Source organism: Salmo salar, chromosome ssa02 (genome assembly GCF_905237065.1).
Source record: "Salmo salar chromosome ssa02, Ssal_v3.1, whole genome shotgun sequence".
NCBI classification, from domain to species: domain Eukaryota; kingdom Metazoa; phylum Chordata; class Actinopteri; order Salmoniformes; family Salmonidae; genus Salmo; species Salmo salar.
The window spans coordinates 55122859-55145926 of NC_059443.1; the positions used below are offsets into that span (position 1 = coordinate 55122859).

The 23068-nt window shown below is 43.9% G+C and overlaps 1 protein-coding gene across 2 annotated transcripts in view; it reads left to right on the forward strand.

Moving 5' to 3' along the window:
* The first annotated feature begins 18888 nt into the window (after nt 1–18888).
* The window catches only part of LOC106588199 (alpha-1,6-mannosylglycoprotein 6-beta-N-acetylglucosaminyltransferase B), a 162913-nt gene continuing 158733 nt past the window's right edge, over nt 18889–23068 (forward strand). For both annotated transcript variants that reach the window (XM_014176958.2, XM_014176968.2), the window contains exon 1: nt 18889–19554. In XM_014176958.2, coding sequence (XP_014032433.1) covers nt 19487–19554 — 68 coding nt within the window. In that variant the 5' untranslated portion in view covers nt 18889–19486. The remainder of the gene's footprint in view (nt 19555–23068) is intronic.

Here is a 23068-nt window from a genome sequence, read left to right on the forward strand (position 1 = left end):
TCCTCCTACTCTCCACACCTCTGCTGTTGTTCCGCTTTTCCCTCCGGCACCCACAGGACTGCCCAACTGAAATAAGGGGATTTCTCGGTGACCGCGTTTTGTTATCAATCCTTTTAGCCATGCTCCTCCGTCCCTGTCTCACTCCCTCTCCACTTCTCTCTCTCTCTCTCTCTCTCTCTCTCTCTCCCCCCTCCCTCTATCCCTCTCTCTCTCTCTCCCTTCCTTACTCCTGCTCTCCTTCCCCATCTTGGTCCATTGATCGGCGGGCCTCAGACATTGTGAAAGACTCCAGCCACCCAAGTCATAGACTGTTCCCTCTGCTACCGCACGGCAAGCGGTACCGATGCACCAAGTCTGGAACCAACAGGACCCTGAACAGCTTCTACCCCCATGTATTAAGACTGCTAAATAGTTAGTTAAATAGTTAACCAAATAGCTACCCGGAATATCTACATCTACCTCAATTACCTCGTACTCCTGCATATTGACTCTGTACTGGTACCTCGTGTATATAGCCGTATATGTATCGTTACTCATTTTGTATTTATTATTACTTTTATTATTATGTGTTTTACTTTTCTAGTTTTTCTCTATTTTCTTTCTTTCTGCGTTGCTGGGAAGGGCCCGTAAGTAAGCATGTCACTGTTAGTCTACTCCTGTTTTTACCAAGCATGTGACAAATAACACTTGATTTGTCTGAGCCAAGCTCCCTTAGGCACCTAGCCACGTGGATATACAACACTGGTCTACTACAGGGCCTTCTGTTTTAATGAGAGAGACACACACACACACACACACACACACACACACACACACACACACACACACACACACACACACACACACACACACACACACAGAGAGAGAGAGCGGATAGATCCAGATAAATAATTACCTGTGCTGTGGAGGAATCCCTTTGGCATTTAACATGAGGCCCATGTCTCACGGCTGAATGGGAGATTTATGTGTGAAAGTCAGGGGCCGTGGCTCAAACCCATGCTGGTGGCAGGTGTGTGTGTGTGTGTGCGTGCAGGGGCTAGTTCTGTAGTGAAAGATAGCTAATAAAACTGACAGGCAGGAGAAATGGGAAAAACAGTAGGAATCCTAATGTCTTACAAGCTGGCGGGTGAGACTGAATCGATGTAGGAAGGGAGGAAGTGAATGAGGGGGGCTAAGACAACGAAAGAGGTGGGGGGGGTCTCTAGGTAGAGTAGAGAGAGTCGGCTGTGGAACAGTGGTGATGGATCAGTGGAGACACTGCAGTGAAAACCTCCTCTCCTGCCTGTACAGACAGAGACCAGGTGTATTGATCTATCATACCTACCGCTTGTAAAGTAAATAGAACCCCAAATCAATAGATTCGCTGTTCCTTTCATATGGTAGTTGGTGAAAACGAAAATCACATAAATCGATGAACGCTTCATGCTTTCTGCACTCTGGATCATTTATTGTGAATAGAGACGTTTTAAGAGTGTGGCAGTTCATCCGTTTGTTGAACAACAAGGGGCTGAGCCTGCAAATTACTCCCTTCAGCCCCCAACTTTCCACCCCATGAAACCTAATGTCTACACTGACCCTCATATGTGTTCAGAGTTTGAGTGTCCTGAGAATTCCTGCCTGGGTCAGTACACAGCGCCATCTCTGCAGCCAAGCATATTAGGGCATAATGGACTTAGCCCCTAGTAGTCTCATAGCCCCTAGTAGTCAGCTGGAGTGTGTGTGTGTGTGTGTGCTTGAGTGTGTATTAAGGAATGACTATGTGTGCGTATGTTTGTGCGAGTATCTAAGTGTGTATACGTGTGTGTGTGTTATACTGTGTGTGTGTGTGTGTGTGTGTGATACTGTGTGTGTGTCTGCGTGTGTCTCTGTGCGTGCCTTGGCCTTGATAGAAGCAGTGCAGGCTGATGAGCTGTGCACTATAGAATCTTTTCTCTTTGTTTTGCATCCCATTGCCTCCTGGCCCGTCAGCCGATCAATAATGTCACTCTTAACCAGTCAGTGCTGCGCCGGTTTGAGACTGCAGTAATTACCTCAGGAAGTCATCATGCGCGCGCACACACCAACTCAATCTTATACTTGCAAATACATTCACATTCACATTCACATGTACACACACACACACACACACACACACACACACACACACACATGGGTACACTCAATTTGGCAGCCAGTGTACCCATCACAGAACACTGACTTGGTAATGTCCAATGTAGTAGTTATATTTCTATATGGCTGACCACCCAGTGGTCAGAGTCTATTAGCCTGGAGTCAGAGACAAAGAGCTAACATCTCTCTCTATATATAGTAAGTCAATCTTTATTCAAAGACCTTTGAGCCAAGCATGATTCATCTCTTTGACCAATGCTATCTTCTGACCATAGGTCTATTCTTGCTATTTGACCAATCAAATTGATTGCCAAATATGGTTTTGACACTGCAGTTATCTGGGTATATTTCAAGGAGACAATAATGTTTTCTCTATAGGCTTGTGAAATTTGTGAAAAGAGCACAACCACAATCCAAAGACCCATTTCATTATATTCTCCCTGAGTGTCTAATAAATGAGTCCTTTTCTTTGTGCTTAGGGATGCGTGGCCTGACCCGTGAAAAGGAAGTGCATTAAAAAAGAAAACGTTATCCATCTGCATTCTCTCTGGCACCACATGTTCCGCTATCTCCCTGAATCAATGGCAGTGTGCTAATGGTGTCAGGAGACTTCAATTAGCTCTCTGCCATGCTCCGTCGCTCGCTCTGTCCTTTCTCCGGGAGAGGGCCTTAAATCGTCTGAAATACCACAGCCATTAAGTGTTATTGCCCTAATGTCTGTTTAAACAGCATACAGAAACAGGCAGGCAAGGCAAAGACCCTCGGTGCACTCTTCGTCATGATGCAGATCCCTTTGGAGTCAATAAGTTCAACCCACAGGAGGTTTGTGGCACCTTAATTGGGAAGACCAGGCTCAAGGTAATGACTGGATCAGAATTAGTGGAATGGTATCGAACTCATCAAATACATGGTTTCCGGGTGTTTGATGCACTCATTAACTCTGTTCCGGCCATTATTATGAGCCATTCTCCCCTCAGCACAGTATGTTTTTCTTATGATCTGCCTATAGCTTTGCAAATGCCTTTGAAAGACCAAGGAATATTATACAGACTAGACTGTCACTAGCTAGTGTCTGTAACTGTTGTCACCACATCAGGTCAAGGTCAAGTATTGATTTATTCTGTTGTATTCAGACTGTCTAGCCTGCCTGACAATAGAATGTCATCCTCTCCTGTCTCTGGCAAACCCCTTTGTCTTCAATATGCTGATATATGGAACTGCGGCAGAAGCTAAATGAAATCACTAAACTGTATTTAACACAGATACCACAGACACTGTAAGAAAGAACGAACACTGACTCTCCTCCCCAAGAACATTCCCAAGGTCCATAGATGCTAAGTAAGAAACTTCCAAATGGTTGACATACACATGATGATACAAAGTAAGTGAAAGATTTTTGACCTCCTCTTCCCTGACAACTGATGGATGGGTGTTTAATGGAGGTGACCCGTGGTTGTTGGCAGTGGGGTGTGAAAGGCACATTGGCACAGCGTGAGAGCCCGCCAGCCATAACTGGCACAGCTACCACTAACGCCAGCCATCATGCCCGTGCGGTGCAACTCACAGGTTCACCACACGTCAGAACCCACCGCTCTCACCAAGCTGAATTCATTAAAGGTAAACTGCCCCTTAAAACCATATTCTCTGGATTTACACTGCCCATGTGGCATCGATATGAGTAAGAAACGCTAATTCTAGTGTCAAAATTGGCTACAAATGTAAACAGGATAATTTCGGCCATAAAGTCACTCTCTTCCATAATAGAGTTTAGTCAGACTTACTTGAGAGTTTGGTTTGGATTACAATTATGACAACAATTCATGCCCATTTTTGACCTGTTAACACGTTACGGCAACATGTTTTGTGTGAAAAGCCTGGGCGAGTTCGCTTTGCATGGTTCGGTGCCCTGGGTGGGCAGAGACCTCTCCTTAGGAGGACCAATGGAATGGTCGAACATGAGCAAACCCTGCCCACCTGGGGAACCGGGTCACACAAAACAAATTTGCCCACTGGAACCTCTTCCCCAGACAACATGTGGTTAGTACTTGCCCTTGTATCAGGAAATAGCTACTCTAATGATAATGGGCTTCCATAAAGTTGTTCAACAAACGTCGGGAGATGGCCTGGATGTGGATTACATCCGACTAGTTTCTATTTGGCTTGTCAACCGTCAAACCTGAGACTAGTGTGTTGGTAAGTGGCTAAGTTTTGTTTATAGCTAGCTACCTACGTTAGCTAGCTAGCTGCATGTCATTATTTGATAGGCTATGCTGCTATGATACTAGGCTAAGATACCGTGATGTAACTAGCTAAGCACAGCTTCAACGTGAGAAGATCGTTTGAAGAAGAGCGTTATGAATATAAGCATAAGTATTACTTATACTCTGCCATTAATCTATACCGTTATTTTCATGCTTTGCTTAAGTTTAATAACATGCCCATTCATCCATTTTGTGAATTTTACTACATTTCTGCAAGTGTGTGTTTACTATATATTCATTTGAAGTCATTTGGTTGAGTCATGTTTGAGTTTGACTGAGCTCCATGCTTGCCAAGGTGACACCCAAATTGAAATGGACAAATTGAAATGGACTTGGCTTCGATCCAGGAGATGTTCCTCTGCTTGGATATCCCCTCCTACTAGGCTGATCATTACGACCAATCAAAATGCCTCCAAGCGTTTGGCGACAGAAATATAAGAACACCCTTCCAATGGTGTCACCCTGACAACCTGTTTAAGGCTATTTCCTGACATGTCGATTAAAAGTCACTTATCTTATTTCTGATATTTCTGCCACCCTCCTTTTAAAGACCCACTCCTCAATGGGTAGGCCTATATACCATTCATTTAAATCAGGGGTGTCAAACGCATTCCATGGTGGGCCGAGTGTTTGCTGGTTTTGGGTTTTTCCTTTCAGTTTAGACCTAGACAACCAGGTGAGGGGAGTTCCTTACTAATTAGTGACCTTAATTCATCAATCATGTACAAGGGCGGCGCAAAAACCCACAGACACTTTGCCCTCCATGGAATGAGTTTAACGTCATATAAATGATCAAAACCAGCTGGAAATAACAGAGAGTGGGTCTTTTAATACAGGCTTTGATTCAGCCAGACTCACAGATACCCCGCTGCTTTAAAGGCTGTTAAAGGGGACTCTTGTTGGTCTTCTTCTAGGGTCCTGTGTCGTCATCTCCTCACTTGTCCGTCTTTCCGATTCACCTACCGCTGGCATGAGATCCCACGTTCCCAGCGTGAGCGACCTCGGGATCAGGGAACACCGCTGATTCAATCCCGCTAACTTTCTCAGATGAGGGGATCTCCCATGGCATTCTGTTATTTCGAGTTTTCCCCTGGTTTTCCGCCCATCTGTGTTGTTACAGGCAATTAAGGGGTGACATAAGTATTCAGCTGGCCTGGCGGCAACGGTGGCGTGGCAGCCTCTGCATGTCATAGCCAATCACATTCAAAGTGACAAACTGGTGGTGACACCTCACCGTGACTAAATAAATGATGGAGTGTGGAGCTGAGGGATAAGAGGGATGGATGTTTCTATCATCTTTATGGGTGCTATACAGGCTACACTCTCCCCCCTCTCTCTCTGACTCTCCCCCCTCTCTCTCTGACCCCCCCTCTCTCTGACTCTCCCCCCTCCTCTCTCTCTGACTCCCCCCCTCCTCTCTCTCTGACTCTCCCCCGCTTTCTCTCTGACTCTCCCCGCTTTCTCTCTGACTCTCCCCCGCTTCTCTCTGACTCTCCCCCGCTTTCTCTCTGACTCTCCCCTGCTCGCTCTCTCTGACTCTCCCCCGCTCTCTCTCTCTCTCTGACTCTCCCCCGCTCTCTCTCGCTCTCTCTCTCTGACTCTCCCCCGCTCTCTCTCTCTCTCTCTCCCCGCTCTCTCTCTCTCTCTGACTCTCCCCGCTCTCTCTCTCTCTCTGACTCTCCCCCGCTCTCTCTCTCTCTGACTCTCCCCGCTCTCTCTCTCTCTGACTCTCCCCCGCTCTCTCTCTCTCTCTGACTCTCCTCCGCTCTCTCTCTCTGACTCTCCCCCGCTCTCTCTCTGACTCTCCCCGGTCTCTTTCTCTCTCTGACTCTCCCCCCTCTCGCTTTCTGACTCTCCCCCCTCTCTCTGACTCTCCCCCCACTCGCTCTCTCTCTCTCTGACTCTCCCCCCCTCTCTCTGACTCTCCCGCCTCTCTCTGTCTCTAAAACACCCGCCCATTACTCTGTCATGGAGCATATCTATATATTTCGTGAATGTGAATCCTAACCGGAGAGAGCTGTTTGTGGCTATGGAGATTCATGAGTGTCCTTCTGACTAAGTGGCTAAGGAGCCAGGATGAAATTGTCCCATTTATAGACTGTAGTATAAACAAACAGAGGTGAGACAGACAGACAGACAGACAGACAGACAGACAGACAGACAGACAGACAGACAGACAGACAGACAGACAGACAGACAGACAGACAGACAGACAGACAGACAGACAGACAGACAGACAGACAGACAGACAGACAGACAGACAGACAGACAGACAGACAGACAGAGAGACAGACAGACAGACAGAGAGAGTGTCCAGGATGAGCCACAATCACACTCACATTTAGTGCACCGGTTGTGATGGGCCCTGGTGAAACGTAATGCCCTATATAGGGAACAGGGTCCATTTGGGATGCAGACTAGAACTCCCCAATGATGATTCATGGGTTTAATCCAGTCTGCCCCACACCCTCCCACCAACAATGCCTGAGCTTAACACATCACTGCCTCTGCGGGACCCACCACCATTTGTCCTATTTAGGACACCGTCATCCCTCTGATATTCCTAGACAATTCAGGCGCAGTGTCTCGCTCTGCCGGCAGGCAACCCCCTCACGTTGGGCGGCAAGCCACCATCGAAGACATAGAGCATAACATGGGATGATTCCAACTCCAGTTACTTTTAAAAACAGGTTGAATAGTGTAGTTTAAGTATATTGTTATTCAACAACTTATATCATCACAAATTAAAGATAAGTAGAAAATGAAAGAAAAGTTGTTTTTCTGCCTATCTGACCTGGAAGTAAACAGCATCTGTCTACAGGACATTGCTGTGTAAAGAGTAGGATTCCATCGTCCCTCTTTGACCTTAAGTACATCACCGGCCTCAATAAACCTCAATTGATTTTGCTATGGCTTTTTATTGCGACATTGAAAACCAGATAGCATCAGTCCTCCTATTCCCATTTCCACCTCCAGGCTAGCTAAGGGTTGTCCAATCCCAGATCCTTTGTGCTGTATTGCCCATAGAAATATAATCTATAGAACGGGGGTGCCTATTAAAGTCAATTATGCTGTAAGCCATTGTGAGTGTACCAGTCAAATTGCCAGGGTTATGGGTTCCAAGCCCCTTCTATAGATTCTATTTCTATGGCATTGCCAACTCCTATGGTAGCACAAACGGATCTGGAACCAGGCTAGAGCTATGCTAAATAAGCTATTTAACATGTCTTAAATATTACTTTAATGTCCCAGCAGGGAACGAAGAAAAACTTAGAGGGCATGAGGATACAGTTTTGCAGGAAGAAGAGCAGAGGAAGGCCCCAGAGTTTTCCAAGCTGGAGTTTTGAAGCTGAAAGATAAGGATGTTTGTGCCCAGCATGAAAAAGCAGGAATCCTCTCAATGAGGTAAAATGCTCATTTTCAGCTCAGATTGCTCTGGCTCCAAACGCTGTTACTCCCCATGTCTCATCTCTCCATCCATATTTCTCTCTCCCCCTCTCTTTCTCCGTCTCTTTCTCTACCTCCCCTCCTTATCCCTCTCCTCTTCTGCCCTTTGATAATAGCACTGAGCCCCCCCATGCAACAACACGCAAGGCTTTTATTAGGTGTGTACGGTGTCCGGGAATGGCCACAGCATCAGAACAGGGATGGACAGAGTACAGGCACTCAGAGGAATACTCACCAAAAACCAACATGCACTGCAGACACCAAACAAAAACTTCTTTGCTTTCCATAAGTAATAAAACTCTTTGATTGACACGGGAAATCCCCCTGCTTCCACCCCGTGGGCCTCGCTGCAGCGTAGCCCGAGCTCTGAATAAACAGTGGGACGTGAGAGGCTGTCCACCTGGTGATGCTGCTTCTCCTTCTAGACTGGAGTCTCAGGCTGTCTGGCTGGCCCACTGTTGGACTGCAATGAATGAGCAATTACTATTACAGAGGAAGATTGGATGTGAGAGAGTGTGTGTGACCACTGTTGGAAAAGGGCTGTCTGTGTATGTTTCTGTGTGAAGGTCAGTTAGTTACCTTTTTCTGTGTATGTCTTTAGATCACATTGTGTATTAGATAGATTTGGTCTTTCCAAGGGGACTTGCCCTCTGTGTTTCCCTTCTGACCCGCTGTTACACTGTGGGCCTGTGGACCCATCAGTCACAGTCTCATCCTGGGGCCTGTGTGGCACCTCTGGTCCTTTCTCCCCTCAGCCCTCCAGTCAACACACTAACTGCACCATCGCTGTATCCTGTCGAATGCAGCGCCGCAGCAGTTAGTGTGTATGGAAATGTAGAAAAACTGACCATTTTGAAGATCGATGGTTTTCTGAAAGATTCCTTGAAGCCAGATTTAACAGATGGAGATAGTGATATATTATTCTGTATATAATTACAGACTGAGGTGGTGTCAACTTTAACTGTGCTGTGCCACTGTTACAGAGGCCTTCACTGGTAGGCTCTTTAGCTTGCTGTATGTATGAAATACTGGAACGAGCGGCTCAGTGAAAACGAGAGGCATTGTAAGTATATGTGTGTTATTATCAGGGTCATAGAATGTCAGCTCTCTGTTCCTGTACTCTGATCCTCCGGGGCTCCTGACTCACTATATGATGAGACTCATTGTCACACTCATCTGGGGATATTACTACGTATATATCAAAAGTATGCAAAACACCCCATATATCCCCATATCCCCACCCCATCCCACATATCATGATTACTGACAAAGTCAGGGGCCACACCTGCAAGTGACTGTCCCTAACCTCAACATCCCAGCTGTTTGTCGCCGAGTTAACGCCCTCAAAACCCCTCACACCTGCATTGCCAAACCTCTCTGGGTTGTCAGGAAGCTGCAGTGTTACCAGCTCTCACACTGGTTAGATCCTCAGACAGGATAAGATAGGGGTTGGCAGTGTTGGGGTCCAGAATCACAGGAGCTGAACAGAGACAACAAGGTTTTAATGTCATTTAGCAGACACTTTTATCCAAAGCAACTTAGTCACGTCTGTATGGGTGGTACTGGGAATCAAACCCCCAATCCTAGCGTTGCAAGCACTGTGCTCTACCAACTGAGCCATACAGGACAATTTGAAATATTTAACATAAAATCAGACCCACAATCTTATTGGAGATCATAAATGTATTTTTCTGTAAGCAATTACTCACTGTATTGAACAATCCCCTGCATCTTCCCCCAGACTTTGTAGGACAGATTGCCCAGGTGTTTGGCCACGTCTATCAGCGCTCCTGGGACTAGCTGTGGATCCGGCAGTGTGCACTGGGCTCTGGAAGAACATCCAGGAGTTAGTGCTGCTGTGGGGTCGGGTTCAGAGCCACAGAGCTGAGAGAGACAGTCACAGGAGGGAGATCACTTATAGTACCTTTTCACTGTGGCCTGGTAGGTCTGCAGAGGAATGAGAAAACAGGCTACGTTTTTAACCTCTATGGGCTAGATGGGATGCTTGCGTCCCACCTACTCAACAGCCAGTGTAATCCCGTGGCGCGATATTCAAATACCTCAAAAATGCAAAAACTTCAATTTTTCAAAGATATGACTATTTTACACCATTTAAGACAAGACTCTTGTTAAACTAACCACACTGTCCGATTTCAAAAAGGCTTTACAACGAAAGCAAAACATTAGATTATGTCAGCAGAGTACCCAGCCAGAAATAATCAGACACCCATTTTTCAAGCTAGCATATAATGTCACATAAACCCAAACCACAGCTAAATGCAGCACTAACCTTTGATGATCTTCATCAGATGACAACCCTAGGACATTATGTTATACAATACATGGATGTTTTGTTCAATCAAGTTGATATTTATATCAAAAAACAGCTTTTTACATTAGCATGTGACTAGCATGTGACTAGCATTCCCACCGAACACTGCCGGTGAATTAACTAAATTACTCACGATAAACGTTCACAAAAAACATAATTATTTTAAGAATTATAGATACAGAACTCCTCTATGCACTCGATATGTACGATTTTAAAATAGCTTTTCGGTGAAAGCACATTTTGCAATATTCTCAGTAGATAGCCCGGCATCACAGGGCTAGCTATTTAGACACCCAGCAAGTTTAGCACTCACCAAAGTCAGATTTACTATAAGAAAAATGTTATTACCTTTGCTGTTCTTCGTCAGAATGCACTCCCAGGACTTCTACTTCAATAACAAATGTTGGTTTGGTCCCAAATAATCCATTGTTATATCCAAATAGCCGCGTTTTGTTCGTGCGTTCAAGACACTATCCGAAAGGGTAAATAAGGGTGACGAGTATGGCGCATTTCGTGACAAAAAAAATCGAAATATTCCATTACCGTACTTCGAAACATGTCAACCGCTGTTTAAAATAAATTTTTATGCCATTTTTCTCGTAAAAAAAGCGATAATATTCCGACCGGGAAATTTTTTATTACAAAGAGAGTGAAAGTAAAAGCATGCTATCCCCTCATGCACGAGCCTCAGTCTAATGGCCCTCTGATAGAGCACTTGCCAAACGCGCTGTGTTTCAGCCTGGGGATGGAATTACATCGTTCAGCTTTTTCCCGCCTTCTGAGAGCCCATGGGAGCCGTAGGAAGTGTCACGTCATGCCAGAGATCCCCTGTATTTGTTAGAGATGATCAAGGAGGGCAAGAAATTGTCAGACAGGCCACTTCCTGTAAGGAATCTTCTCAGGTTTTGGCCTGCCAAATGAGTTCTGTTATACTCACAGACACCATTCAAACAGTTTTAGAAACTTTAGGGTGTTTTCTATCCAAAGCCAATAATTATATGCATATTCTAGTTACTGGGCAGGAGTAGTAACCAGATTAAATTGGGTACGTTTTTTATCCGGCCGTGCAAATACTGCCCTCTAGCCCCAACAGGTTAACAAAATGAATGTAAGATGATGCATGTTCATATACGACGATATAATGATATAATGCAATTTCGCAATGCACCCGTAACACAAAATTACAGTGTTTATATAGTTTATAGCTCTGTTTGTTCTCTATGGCTGTGATAGTGTCTGAAAGAGAAGACATTGCTTTGACCATCTTCTCAATCGACGTCGTCATCTTCCAACTCTTTCCCACCTCTTCCTTTTCCAGGCCAGCTATCCTGGCCGCCTCTTCATCTCATAGGAACTGGTGAAGCTTCTCAAACTCTTTCGTAATCTGCTTCTCTGTGTGCTGGGCCTGGGTCTGGAGACACAATATAATTACATCTCAGAAAATATTACCTCTGTCATTTTTATCTTTCAAGATCCGTTGGCGCGCGCGAGCAGTGTGGGTGCAATAATTGAATAATATAGATTGTAAGCCTGTAAGTGGGCAGCCTGTAAGGTTGAATTTGGTGTGTGTGATAAATACCATTTGATTTCAGAAGCCATCTCTCTCAGCCCACAGAACAAACAAAAAATCTTCTAGCGTTAGCCCTGGCTCGAGGGTAAGTCATGTACTTGTTAAAGAGTGAGTGGGATCATTTAGAATGAAAATTCCATATTTCCCGCCTCCTGGTGGGTCTGTTGCGGCACTCATCATTCTCACCTTGATATGCTGTGCTGTTTTATCACAGGCGAGCTTGACTTCTTTAAAGTTCTTCAGTTTCTCCTGCAATGGCTTCAGTGCACTCTGGGACTTCCTTCTATAATTTAAGTAAAACCTATCAGTGTACCCAAGCGTACAGATTAGACAAAAGGTTCTATTCAATCCGTATCGAGGAAGTTCAGCGTTACAGCGTGATTGGAATTTAAAGGCGTTAGCAAACGGAAATAACCTTTACATTTCTATTGCGCAATCTGTAACACTTCAGCAATACAGATTGAATAGAGCCCTACATCCATAGTTTAATAAGTAATTCCCTCTTCCAAATATCTTAATGTTTGGCAGACTTTTAAAATGACCGCATGTTGCCTACCTTACAATCTTTTGCAGCTTCATCAATGGCGATGCAGTCATGACCTTTGTGTTTCCTTGAATCATGACACACCGAACAGATAGCCTGTTCATCTTTCCGACAGAAGAGCATGAGTTTCTCACAGTGCAGACGGCAGAACACCTCAGACCCTGCTGAAGCTCTCTGATTCCTTTCCTGTCAGACGGCTTCACACAGGTTCTTTAGACAGGAAGTCTTTAGAGACAGGTTATTAGGAGGCTCATACTTTGAGGATCTTCTCCTGCAGACTGGACACTCTTGAGATCCGCTCTCTTTCCAGAACTCCTGCAGACGGGTTTGACAGAAGCTGTGGCAAAACGACATGGCGACAGGATCTCTGAAGATGTCCCAGCACACAGGACAGGAGAAATCCTCAATGGGGAGAGACACTTTGCAAGCCATTTTCACACTTGCCTCGCTCTTCTGGAACGTCAAGCAGAGTTTACATTCACTTTTAAAGACTCACCCTGTTTGTTATCAGAGCTACAGTTTAGTGGAATGTCATTATCTATTCCAGTATCTGCGCTAAGATGTTGAGATTAATTAAAATTCCTGTGTTGTGTACCTTGTTCTGGTTTTGAACTACAGGCAAATAAACAGCAGTTACAGAGTGCCCAATGTTACCGCGCTGCACTAAGCTTAACCTGTTAAAAGACTTCCTGTTAAAAGACTTCCTGCTAAAAGACTTCCTGCATCACATGTAATAAAAATCTTTGAGATTCTGGTTGTAATGAAAAGCGCTATATAAAATACATCTGTTATTAGGTGTGTGAGGGGAGAGCAGAGCAGATGCCAGTACCTGAGAAAGATTTGATGTGTGTGTGTGTGTGTGTGACATAAAGAGTTTCCAGGGTGTGTGTGCATCACACTATTTCGACACAATCACAGCAGGTGGTGTTGAAACAGCCTACCTCAGTGTCATATCCCAGCCTTTGTGTATTATTCCAACCCTCAACCTGCGTAGGGAAATCTGAATTACGGAAGAGATTGGTTGGTTCATTTCAGAGGAGAGGTAGAGGTGTCATCCCCTGTCTTCCAACTGTCATCTTTGTCACACACAGGCGTCCTGTCGTCTCCATGCTGTGTGTGACAAAGATGACAGTTATAAAACATACTACTATTCAGCCACTGAGAGAGCTGAACTCTGCCATGCTGGGACCAACGTGTGTGTGGTGTGTATGCGTGCTATTGTAGCAGTAGGCTACTCCTCTGTGTAAAAGTGTAAGATGAGAGGGAAGTATTTGCATGTTTATTACACCTGAGATTGAGAACGCCTCTTGAATGTTCATGTACACACACAGACACGCAATAAAATCAAACCTCCTCCCACTGATTTCCCTCATTACAGATTGGTCAATGTCCGTCATTGTTACGTCTGATCGCTCTTCTCCATCGATTCCCTTCATCCCTCCATTTGTCTGCATCGCTCCCACCTCTTTTTACAGCCGTTAGTCCAAAGAAAGGGATTGCTAATTGGAATAAAAAGCTGTTGCAATGAGAAACGATAGAACGGTCAGTTAGAAGGGAACAGAGTGTGTGTCCCAAATAGCACCCTATTCACTCTTTTAGTGCACTACTTCTGACCAGAGCTCAGGTCAAAATAGTGCACCGTATACGGAATAGGATGCCATTTGGGACACAGACAGAATGATTAACGATTATTCATTAGCTTCTTTTTTCAGTTACAGTTCAGCCTTAATTAATTGTTTTTGTTTGTTTATCTCGACTCTCAGACACCCAATTAGCCAAGGAGAAGAGGAGGGCGAGGAAAGTGAAACTGATCGTTTAAATAGGCTTCATTTTGCTCTTCCTGTGTAACCTTTACTCCATCACAAAGGACTGGACAGGTAACAGTACTCACCTGATAGGATCCACATTGCTTTCATCCTCTATTCAGATTAGCACAGGTAAATGTGAAGGACACAGGTAGAAGACTATTGAGATGCAGCCTGAATCGTATTGGTGTCCTGTTTTGGCTGAGGAGTCCTAAACTTGGGTGAGCTGGGCTGAGTTGGGCTAGGTTTGGCTTTGCATTGAGCCCAGAATCAAAGCTACTTGAAGTGCTCCGTTTGTCAACTAGCTAGCTCCCAAGCCAAACATGGACATATGGATCATGTGTGTACTCTGTCTACAAATGTTATACTAGATTATAATCTGTTTCTCATAATTCCCCTCTCCTGAATGGTTTCTATTTACAGGATTAACATACCATGGCAAAAGCCTTTCAGTAGTGACAGTACATTCCTACCTGTAGTGTTCTTTAAGGTGCCATTGTGAATTCAATTAGATCGGTAACATTGGCAGTGTCACACCCTGATCTGTTCCACCTGTCTTTGTGATTGTCTCCACCCCCTCCAGGTGTCGCCCATCTTCCCCATTATCTCCTGTGTTTTTATACCGGTGTTCTCTGTTTGTCTTTTGCCAGTTCTTCTTGTTTGTCAAGTCAACCGGTGTTTTTTGTGTTCAGCGCCTGCTTTTCCCCATTCTCTCTTTTCTCGTCCTCCTGGTTCTGACCCTTGCCTGTCTTGACCCTGAGCCCGCCCGCCTGACCACTCTGCCTGTGCCTGCCTGCCGTCCTGTACCTTTGCCCCGTCTCTGGATTACCGAACTCTGCCTGACCTGAGCCTGACTGCTGTCCTGTACCTTTCCCCCAGTTGCTGTAATAAATATTGTTACTTTGACACGGTCTGCATCTGGGTCTTACCATATCCTGATAGGCAGTAGAGTATGTGATCATAGTGTATTATTCAAAACAGAGGAAGTATCCCCAGCCAACAGCATTGACCTTACTTCAACTGTCCTCATTGGCTGGCAAAACAACTGATTTAAAATTACGTTCTACATGGCCTGTGTTCTTGCTCTTTGTTCAAATCAAACCTAACGAGAAGCGAGGAAGCCTTTGACACAAATCAATTCACTCTCCTTTTTCACCATGCAAACAGCTTCTCCTTTTCAACACAGGGTTATGTTATCAGCCCTGTCCAGAAGCCTACAATCTAGCCAACTGCAAGTTAGTGATTTACCATCGTCCACCAGACTAACATTACTTCATAGGCTTTGTTCCCCTTGGTAATAGAACACAGACGACTTGTGTCATCAGAAATCAGATCACATTTTTTTTTTAAGCTAGAGAATTGAAATGGCTTCTTTCTACAATCTAGCCAACTGCAAGTTAGTGATTTACCATCGTCCACCAGACTAACATTACTTCATAGGCTTTGTTCCCCTTGGTAATAGAACACAGACGACTTGTGTCATCAGAAATCAGATCACATTTTTTTTTTAAGCTAGAGAATTGAAATGGCTTCTTTCTCTCTGTTACTGATGCTGGCACCATACCCCCTCCTGTCTCTGTCTACCTACTGTTACAGTCCGTTGGTATGGTATATGGATGACACCAGTCACGCTGATTTCACAATGTCATACATCCCTCATGTATAACACTCGGACAAGGACCAGGGCTTTATACACTCGTGCACAGTCTGCGGCTATAATGATGGTTTCCATTGTGCGTTGAGTACCAGAATGAGTGGGACATTGACTGTAGTTTGATTACTGCAACATCCATAAACTACAAGTGATGCTGACAGCAGGTACTGAACATTGGGTTAGATCCACTATGGTGCAGAACTGTACATGGAGCAAGTTTAGCCATAACACTACGTGCCTCAGTAAACCGCCAACGGTGTTAAGGGTTATTTGTGCCCACTGTGAGGAGTGGAGCCCCGTGCCACTGCAGAGCAAATGAGTGTATGTCTGTGACAGAATGATCTTTAGACTGCATTGATCTCTTTTCTCGTTGATGGAGTGTGTGTGTGTGTGTGTGTGTGTGTGTGTGTGTGTGTGTGTGTGTGTGTGTGTGTGTGTGTGTGTGTGTGTGTGTGTGTGTGTGTGTGTGTGTGTGTGTGTGTGTGTGAAAAGAATTTGCAGGGGACATGGAAAGAATAGAATAGAATTATATTGTGTTATCCATTTGTGACAGGCTGGAAGCAACACATGCTCAGCCACAGGAGGCTGTTGCCCAATATGGAAAGTGAATTCCCTTCCTGTGCATTTCGGTAGAGAGTGTAAAATCTTGTGAATTAGGGAAACCTGTTATTATGATTTTACACTCTCTACCGAAACGCAAAGGAATTCACAATAGTGTTTTCTTCACAACAGACTGAGAACCGACCAAGACAGAGAGTCCCTGAACCAGTGATACTGTACCTTCATTTGGAGGGCCAATACGCTGCCTGTCAGTCAAAATGACACATCAGTGTCTCTCTCTCATGCACGACTGGGCTGGAGATTTCTATTTTCTGTCATCTCCATTTGGGCCCCTACAGATCTGCTCTCACACTGACTCGCTCTGTGCTGATTTTTGCTCCACCGCACCAGTGATTCAGAGAGCTGGGAAGTGTGATGGGACTTGTGATGTGTCTGAATATGATTTTCTCTCCTTTTAGGTGTTTTTTTTTTATACCTCGGCCCATTCTGGGCCCACGGGTAATGTGCAGAGTAGTCTTATAGCTTATTGTGTGTCGGATTCAATTCTGATAATAGTTTCACATTCAGCGATTTGAGCAGCTTAATGATTTACTTTATCTTCCGTAGATGAAATGCCACAAATTCAGTTTCAGTTTGCAGGTTTATAGTTAATCAAATCACTAACTTCTTACCTTAATAGAGGACAACTCAGTGTGTTCTGGATGCATGTATAAACACCTTTACTAATGAAGCAACATTGCAGTATAGTATAAGGGAATGTCGTTATTACGAAGCGAATCCATGTTCACCGTTCAACAAGTGACCGCTGGGTGTCACTGTTGCATCCAAATCGATGTAGAGTTGGTTGCTGTCCTTGGTCCTGAAATAGACACCGACAGCTAAACTCAGCAAAAAAAGAAACGCCCCTTTTCAGGACCCTGTCTTTCAAACTTTCAAAGATAATTCGTAAAAATCCAAATAACTTCACAAATCTTCATTGTAAAGGGTTTAAACACTGTTTCCCATGCTTGTTCAATGAACCATAAACAAATAATGAACATGCACATGTGGAACGGTCGTTAAGACACTAACAGCTTACAGACGGTAGGCAATTAAGGTCACAGTTATGAAAACTTAGTACACTAAAGAGGCTTTTCTACTGACTCTGAAAAACACCAAAAGAAAGATGCCCAGGGCCCCTGCTCATCTGTGTGAATGCGCCTTAGGCATGCTGCAAGGAGACATGAGGACTGCAGATGTGGCCAGGGCAGTAAATTGCAATGTCCGTACTGTGAGAAGCCTAAGACAGCGCTACAGGGAGACAGGACGGACAGCTGATCATCCTCGCAGTGGCAGACCACGTGTAACAACACCTGCACAGGATCGTTACATCCAAATATTTACACCTGCGGGACAGGTACAGGATGGCAACAACAACTGCCTGAGTTACACCAGGAATGCACAATCCCTCCATCAGTGCTCAGACTGTCCGCAATAGGCTGAGAGAGGCTGGACTGAGGGCTTGTAGGCCTGGTGTAAGGCAGGTCCTCACCAGACATCACCGGCAACAACGTCGCCTATGGGCAGAAACCCACCGTCGCTGGACCAGACAGGACTGGCAAAAAGCGCTCTTCACTGACGAGCCGCGGTTTTGTCTCACCAGGGAGGATAGTTGGATTCGCGTTTATCGTCGAAGGAATGAGCGTTACACCGAGGCCTGTACTCTGGAGCGGGATTGATTTGGAGGTGGAGGGTCCGTCATGGTCTGGGGCGATCATCATCGGACTGAGCTTGTTGTCATTGCAGGCAATCTCAATGCTGTGCGTTACAGGGAAGACATCCTCCTCCCTCATGTGGTACCCTTCCTGCAGGCTCATCCTGACATGACCCTCCAGCATGACAATGTCACCAGTCATACTGCTCGTTCTGTGTGTGATTTCCTGCAAGACAGGAACGTCAGTTTTCTGCCATGTGTGGAAACATCTCACAGCAAGAACTGGCAAATCTGGTGCAGTCCATGAGGAGGAGATGCACTGCAGTACTTAATGCAGCTGGTGGCCACACCAGATACTGAGTGTTACTTTTGATTTTGACCCCCCTTTTGTTCAGGGACACATTATTCAATTTCTGTTAGTCACATGTCTGTGGAACTTGTTCAGTTTATGTCTCAGTTGTTGAATTTTGTTATGTTCATACAAATATATCCACATGTTAGGTTTGCTGAAAAGTGAGAGGACGTTTCTTTTTTTGTTGAGTTTATAATGGAGAGGGTGAATATCTCCGCCGCTGGATGGGCTATCAGCGTGGCATTCCTTTGAAGAGACATTGGAATATGAGTAGCTTACAAAAATATTTGTTTTAAATAGCTACCGGACAAATAGTTTTTACAATATGCAATATTATAAAATGACCAATGATAATGCATGGCACAGTAACTAAATGATCTATTTTGCACAAGGGTTATCTATGTCAGCAAAACTTTAATTAATATAAATGTCACTGGTGGCTAAATGTGGCTTGAAAACACCGTAGATGGCGCTATAACGAAATGCGTGCGCAAGGTAGCAGCCTAACTAACAAACGCACTGCAATTTCTCAACCCTCCCGCGCCAGACACCCAAAAACACTCATGGCAAAAGGAGATTGAGTAGAGCCCCCAAAGCATACGAGAGGACAAGCGCTCTAACGCGCATTAGTTCGTTGCTTTCTTCAGAGAAGAAAGGCACCCAATAGACTTCGTTCTCCGAGAGTCCATAGTACATATTGGGGACAGGGATTTTTGAGACCAAGTTGCATGGAAATCAACTGATTCGGTCTATATTTTCTTCCACATCTGCTGTGAGGAATGCTACTCTAATACGCGACAAACGGGACCATACTATATCGTTCCAGTTATCTGGACAACCTGCAACGATCAAATAGAGATTATTTATCTAATTTGCAAAGTGACATAATGAAATCCAAATCGTAGGATAAAAACAGATTTCCCTCAAATTTCAAAAAGTCACAACTCTGGTTCAAGCTACTGTTCGTGGATTCAATTAAACGAAAACTCATGGATACAATCTTACATTTGACTATTTTCTCGGAGTATTAACAGTGGTCTGTCGCACGTTGAAGCCCTAAAACGCAAGCGGCATGCAGCAGTTTCAGCACCCAGTCGAGTCCCAGGTTGCGAGGTTAACGATGTCGGGGGTCGCTTGTTTGGTTGAGTGTTTTGGGAAATGATTACAGGCAACATCGACGGTAAAATAATGGTTAGAAGATGGCTTGTGACGTTCAAACCGTTCAGGTAAGAGACAAAGAATGTGTGGCTTAATATTTCCACTCTAGGCTTTTGGTATTCTTTTATAAACACCCGGCACATGTGTTACAAATGAATAGAATGTAATGGAATAGCACATTTATTTTTAAAAGCACAGCCTATAATTGCTATTTAATTTACAGGTTATTTTTCATTTGACCTAATCAATGACGATAAGGAATGTATTGAATGACCAGCATGTCTATAGACTACACCTAATCCCGGACCATCATTTATATTGCAATAAACGGATAAACTGGCAGCAGTACGTGTGCCTGCATGGGTGTTTTCATCCACCATCCTGCATGAGCGTCAGTGTGTTTGGTAATCTGTGACGGACCAGCTGTTTTTTTTCTCTCCTCTAACAGAGAAACGAGATTAAGTTAGAGATTACATTCTCGTGTTCACAGCTGGATCCGTATGTCAACAGTAAATAAGTAAAGCGCATTATCAACCAAGCGAGCTAACGAGCGGTGATGAGATGTTTATAACCCCAAGCTTCATTAGCATGTCACCATATTCCCTATATAGTGGACTAGTTTTGACCAGGGCCTACACACAATACCCCATCATGTCAAAGTTGAATAATGTTTTTCGATACGCCTAGTCACTACAAAGATACAAGCGTCTTTCATAACTCTGTTGCCGTAGAAAGGAAATAAACCGTTCAGGGATTTCACCATGAAGCCAATGGTGACTTTAAAAGAGATACAGAGTTCATGGCTGTGATATGACTGAGGATGGATCAATAACATTGTAGTTACTCCACAATACTAACCTAATTAACAGAGTGGAAAGAATGCATGCTGTTTACAACAAGGCACTGAAGTAACACTGCAAACATTTGGCAAAGCAATTCACTTTATTTCCTGAAAACTAAGTGTTATGTTTGGGGCAAATCCAATACAACACATTAATGAGTACCACTCTCCATGTTTTCAAGCATAGTGGTGGCTGCATAATATTATGGGTATGCTTGTAGTGGTTAAGAACTGGGGAGTTTCTCAGGATAAAAATGGAACGGAGCTAAGCACAGGTAAAATCCTAGAGGAAAACCCAGTTCAGTCTGCTTTCCACCGGGCACTGGGAGATGAATTTATTTTTCAGCAGGACAATAACCTAGAACGCAAGGCTAAATCTATACTGAACTGGTTAAAAAGAAGACAGTGAATGTTCCTGAGTGGCCGAGTTACAGATTAGACTTACATCTACTTGAAAATATATGGCAAAACCTGAAAACTGTTATCTAGAAATGATCAACAACCAATTTGACAGAGCTTGAAGAATTCTGAAAAGGATAATGGGCAAATGTTGCACAATCCAGGTGTGGAAAGCTCTTAGAGATTTACCCAGAAAGACACAGCTGTAATCACTGACAAAGATGCTTCTACAAAGCATTGACCGAGAGGTGTGAATACTTATGTAAATGAGCCATTTCTGAATCTAATTTGCATAAATGTAAAAAAATATGTTTTCACTTTGTCATTATGGAGTATTGTGTGTAGATAAAGTATATTTAATCAATTTTGAATTCAAGCTGTAACACAACAAAATGTGGAATAAGTCAAGGGGTATGAATACTTTCTGAAAGCACTGTAGCTATGAAGGGCGATTTTATACACGTTAACCATTGGAAGAACAAGTCAATCTGTCACGGTCTGCTGGACCCCTGTAGTGCATCTGGATTTTCTCCATTGTCTCAGCCTGTCCCCCAAGGGGTTAACATTGATATAAATTCTCCATTCTGTAAAAAAAATATAAATTTTTATAAGCCCCTATAATTTTCTCTGGTTCAAAGGCATTGACCTCAAATCATAGTGTGCAGATTTGAGGTCCAATCAGGCTGCGTTTAGATAAGGCAGCCCAATTCTGTTCTTTTTTTTTCTCACTAAATTGGTCTTTTGACCAATCAGATCAGCTCTGAAAAAGATCTGATGTGAAAAGATTCAAAGTTAGGGACAGATCGAGATTTACTGGGGGGGGGGGGCTGTTCCAACTCAAGGTGTCACAAAAAAAATGCACCCCCCCTCCCCAAAGTTCCAAATGATCCTCACATGACCCTCCCCTTGTACTGTAAGTCAAATGAACAAACTCCCCCCTCATAGAATGAACTCAAAATGAATGTTTATGACCACAAATAACAATAACTATAGCGACCCTGTGTTTATAAACGTGGATATCGACTTTGCCAATTCAGCATGCTTTTGTGGCACTGTCGATGCCACGCAGGGCTACTGGCCAGAAGGTTGAGGGTTCGCTGACCACCACAGACAAGCTCACTCTCCCTGCCTGTCTCAGACTACGGTCAGAGCCGGCTGCAGACAATGATCAGCTCGAGGGCAATCAGATGTTCAACATTTATAATTATATAAAATATATGCAACTCATTTTCCACCAACAGGTTTTTTGTGCCAATGCACCACACAACCAATAAACAAAGCGTATCCCGACTTCGGCGCTTCAATATCACTTCAACACCACACTAAATAAACTATGTCAATATCAACAAACAGGAAATACATCCCTCCCTACCTTGTAGGCTTACCCAGAATAGAAGGCTTGGCTTGACAATCTCCAAATGTCATTCAAATTTGTATTGTTTTGAAAACAGATTTCTCTTTCCATTCAACAATTTGCCACTCCACAGTTTGGATTGATTTATTTTATTTGTCATTTAAAAAAATACATATATACAGAAAGATTTTGAGATTGCAAAGTAAAGTCGGGGACTTATTTCCATTGTGGTCCCTATTTTTTTACATAAATACATAGACAATTACAGAGATACATATACAATTACACAGATACAGACACATTACATAGATACAGACACATTACAGAGATAGAGACAACATAATGCTCAACCTCCAGATGACTATGAGGGGGGAGTTTAAGTACAATTCTTGCAAGCTTGTTTGGCTGGTAGCTTATTCTTTAGATGTTTGGGGCTGTTGGTGAATCAGGCATAATCAAAGTGACACTGGACTAGCGCACTTGACAGAGTCTTTAGGGTCTCTATAGCTAGGTTTCCATCCAATTGGCAACGGATTTCCATGTGAATATTCTCAAATCTTGGTGCCGGAAAACATGACGGAAGATTTTAATTGACCAGACATTTGAGACATTTTATGGACATCCATATGCATTCAGACTCAACCTGGCGCAGCCAGCACTGTCAATAAATGAGGGATGTTGGCCAAATGAGCCACATTTGGGGGCCTTAAGGAGTGGCCCCTTTTTTCAATTTTTCGCCTAAAACGACATACCCAAATCTAACTGCCTGTAGCTCAGGACCTGAAGCAAGGATATGCATGTTATTGATACCATTTGAAAGGAAACACTTTGAAGTTTGTGGAAATGTTAAATTGATGTAGGAGAATATAACACATTAGATCTGGTAAAAGATAATACAAAGAAAAAAACATGGGTTTTTTTTGTACCATCATCTTTGAAATGCAAGAGAAAGGCCATAATGAATTATTCTAGCTCAGGCACAATTTAG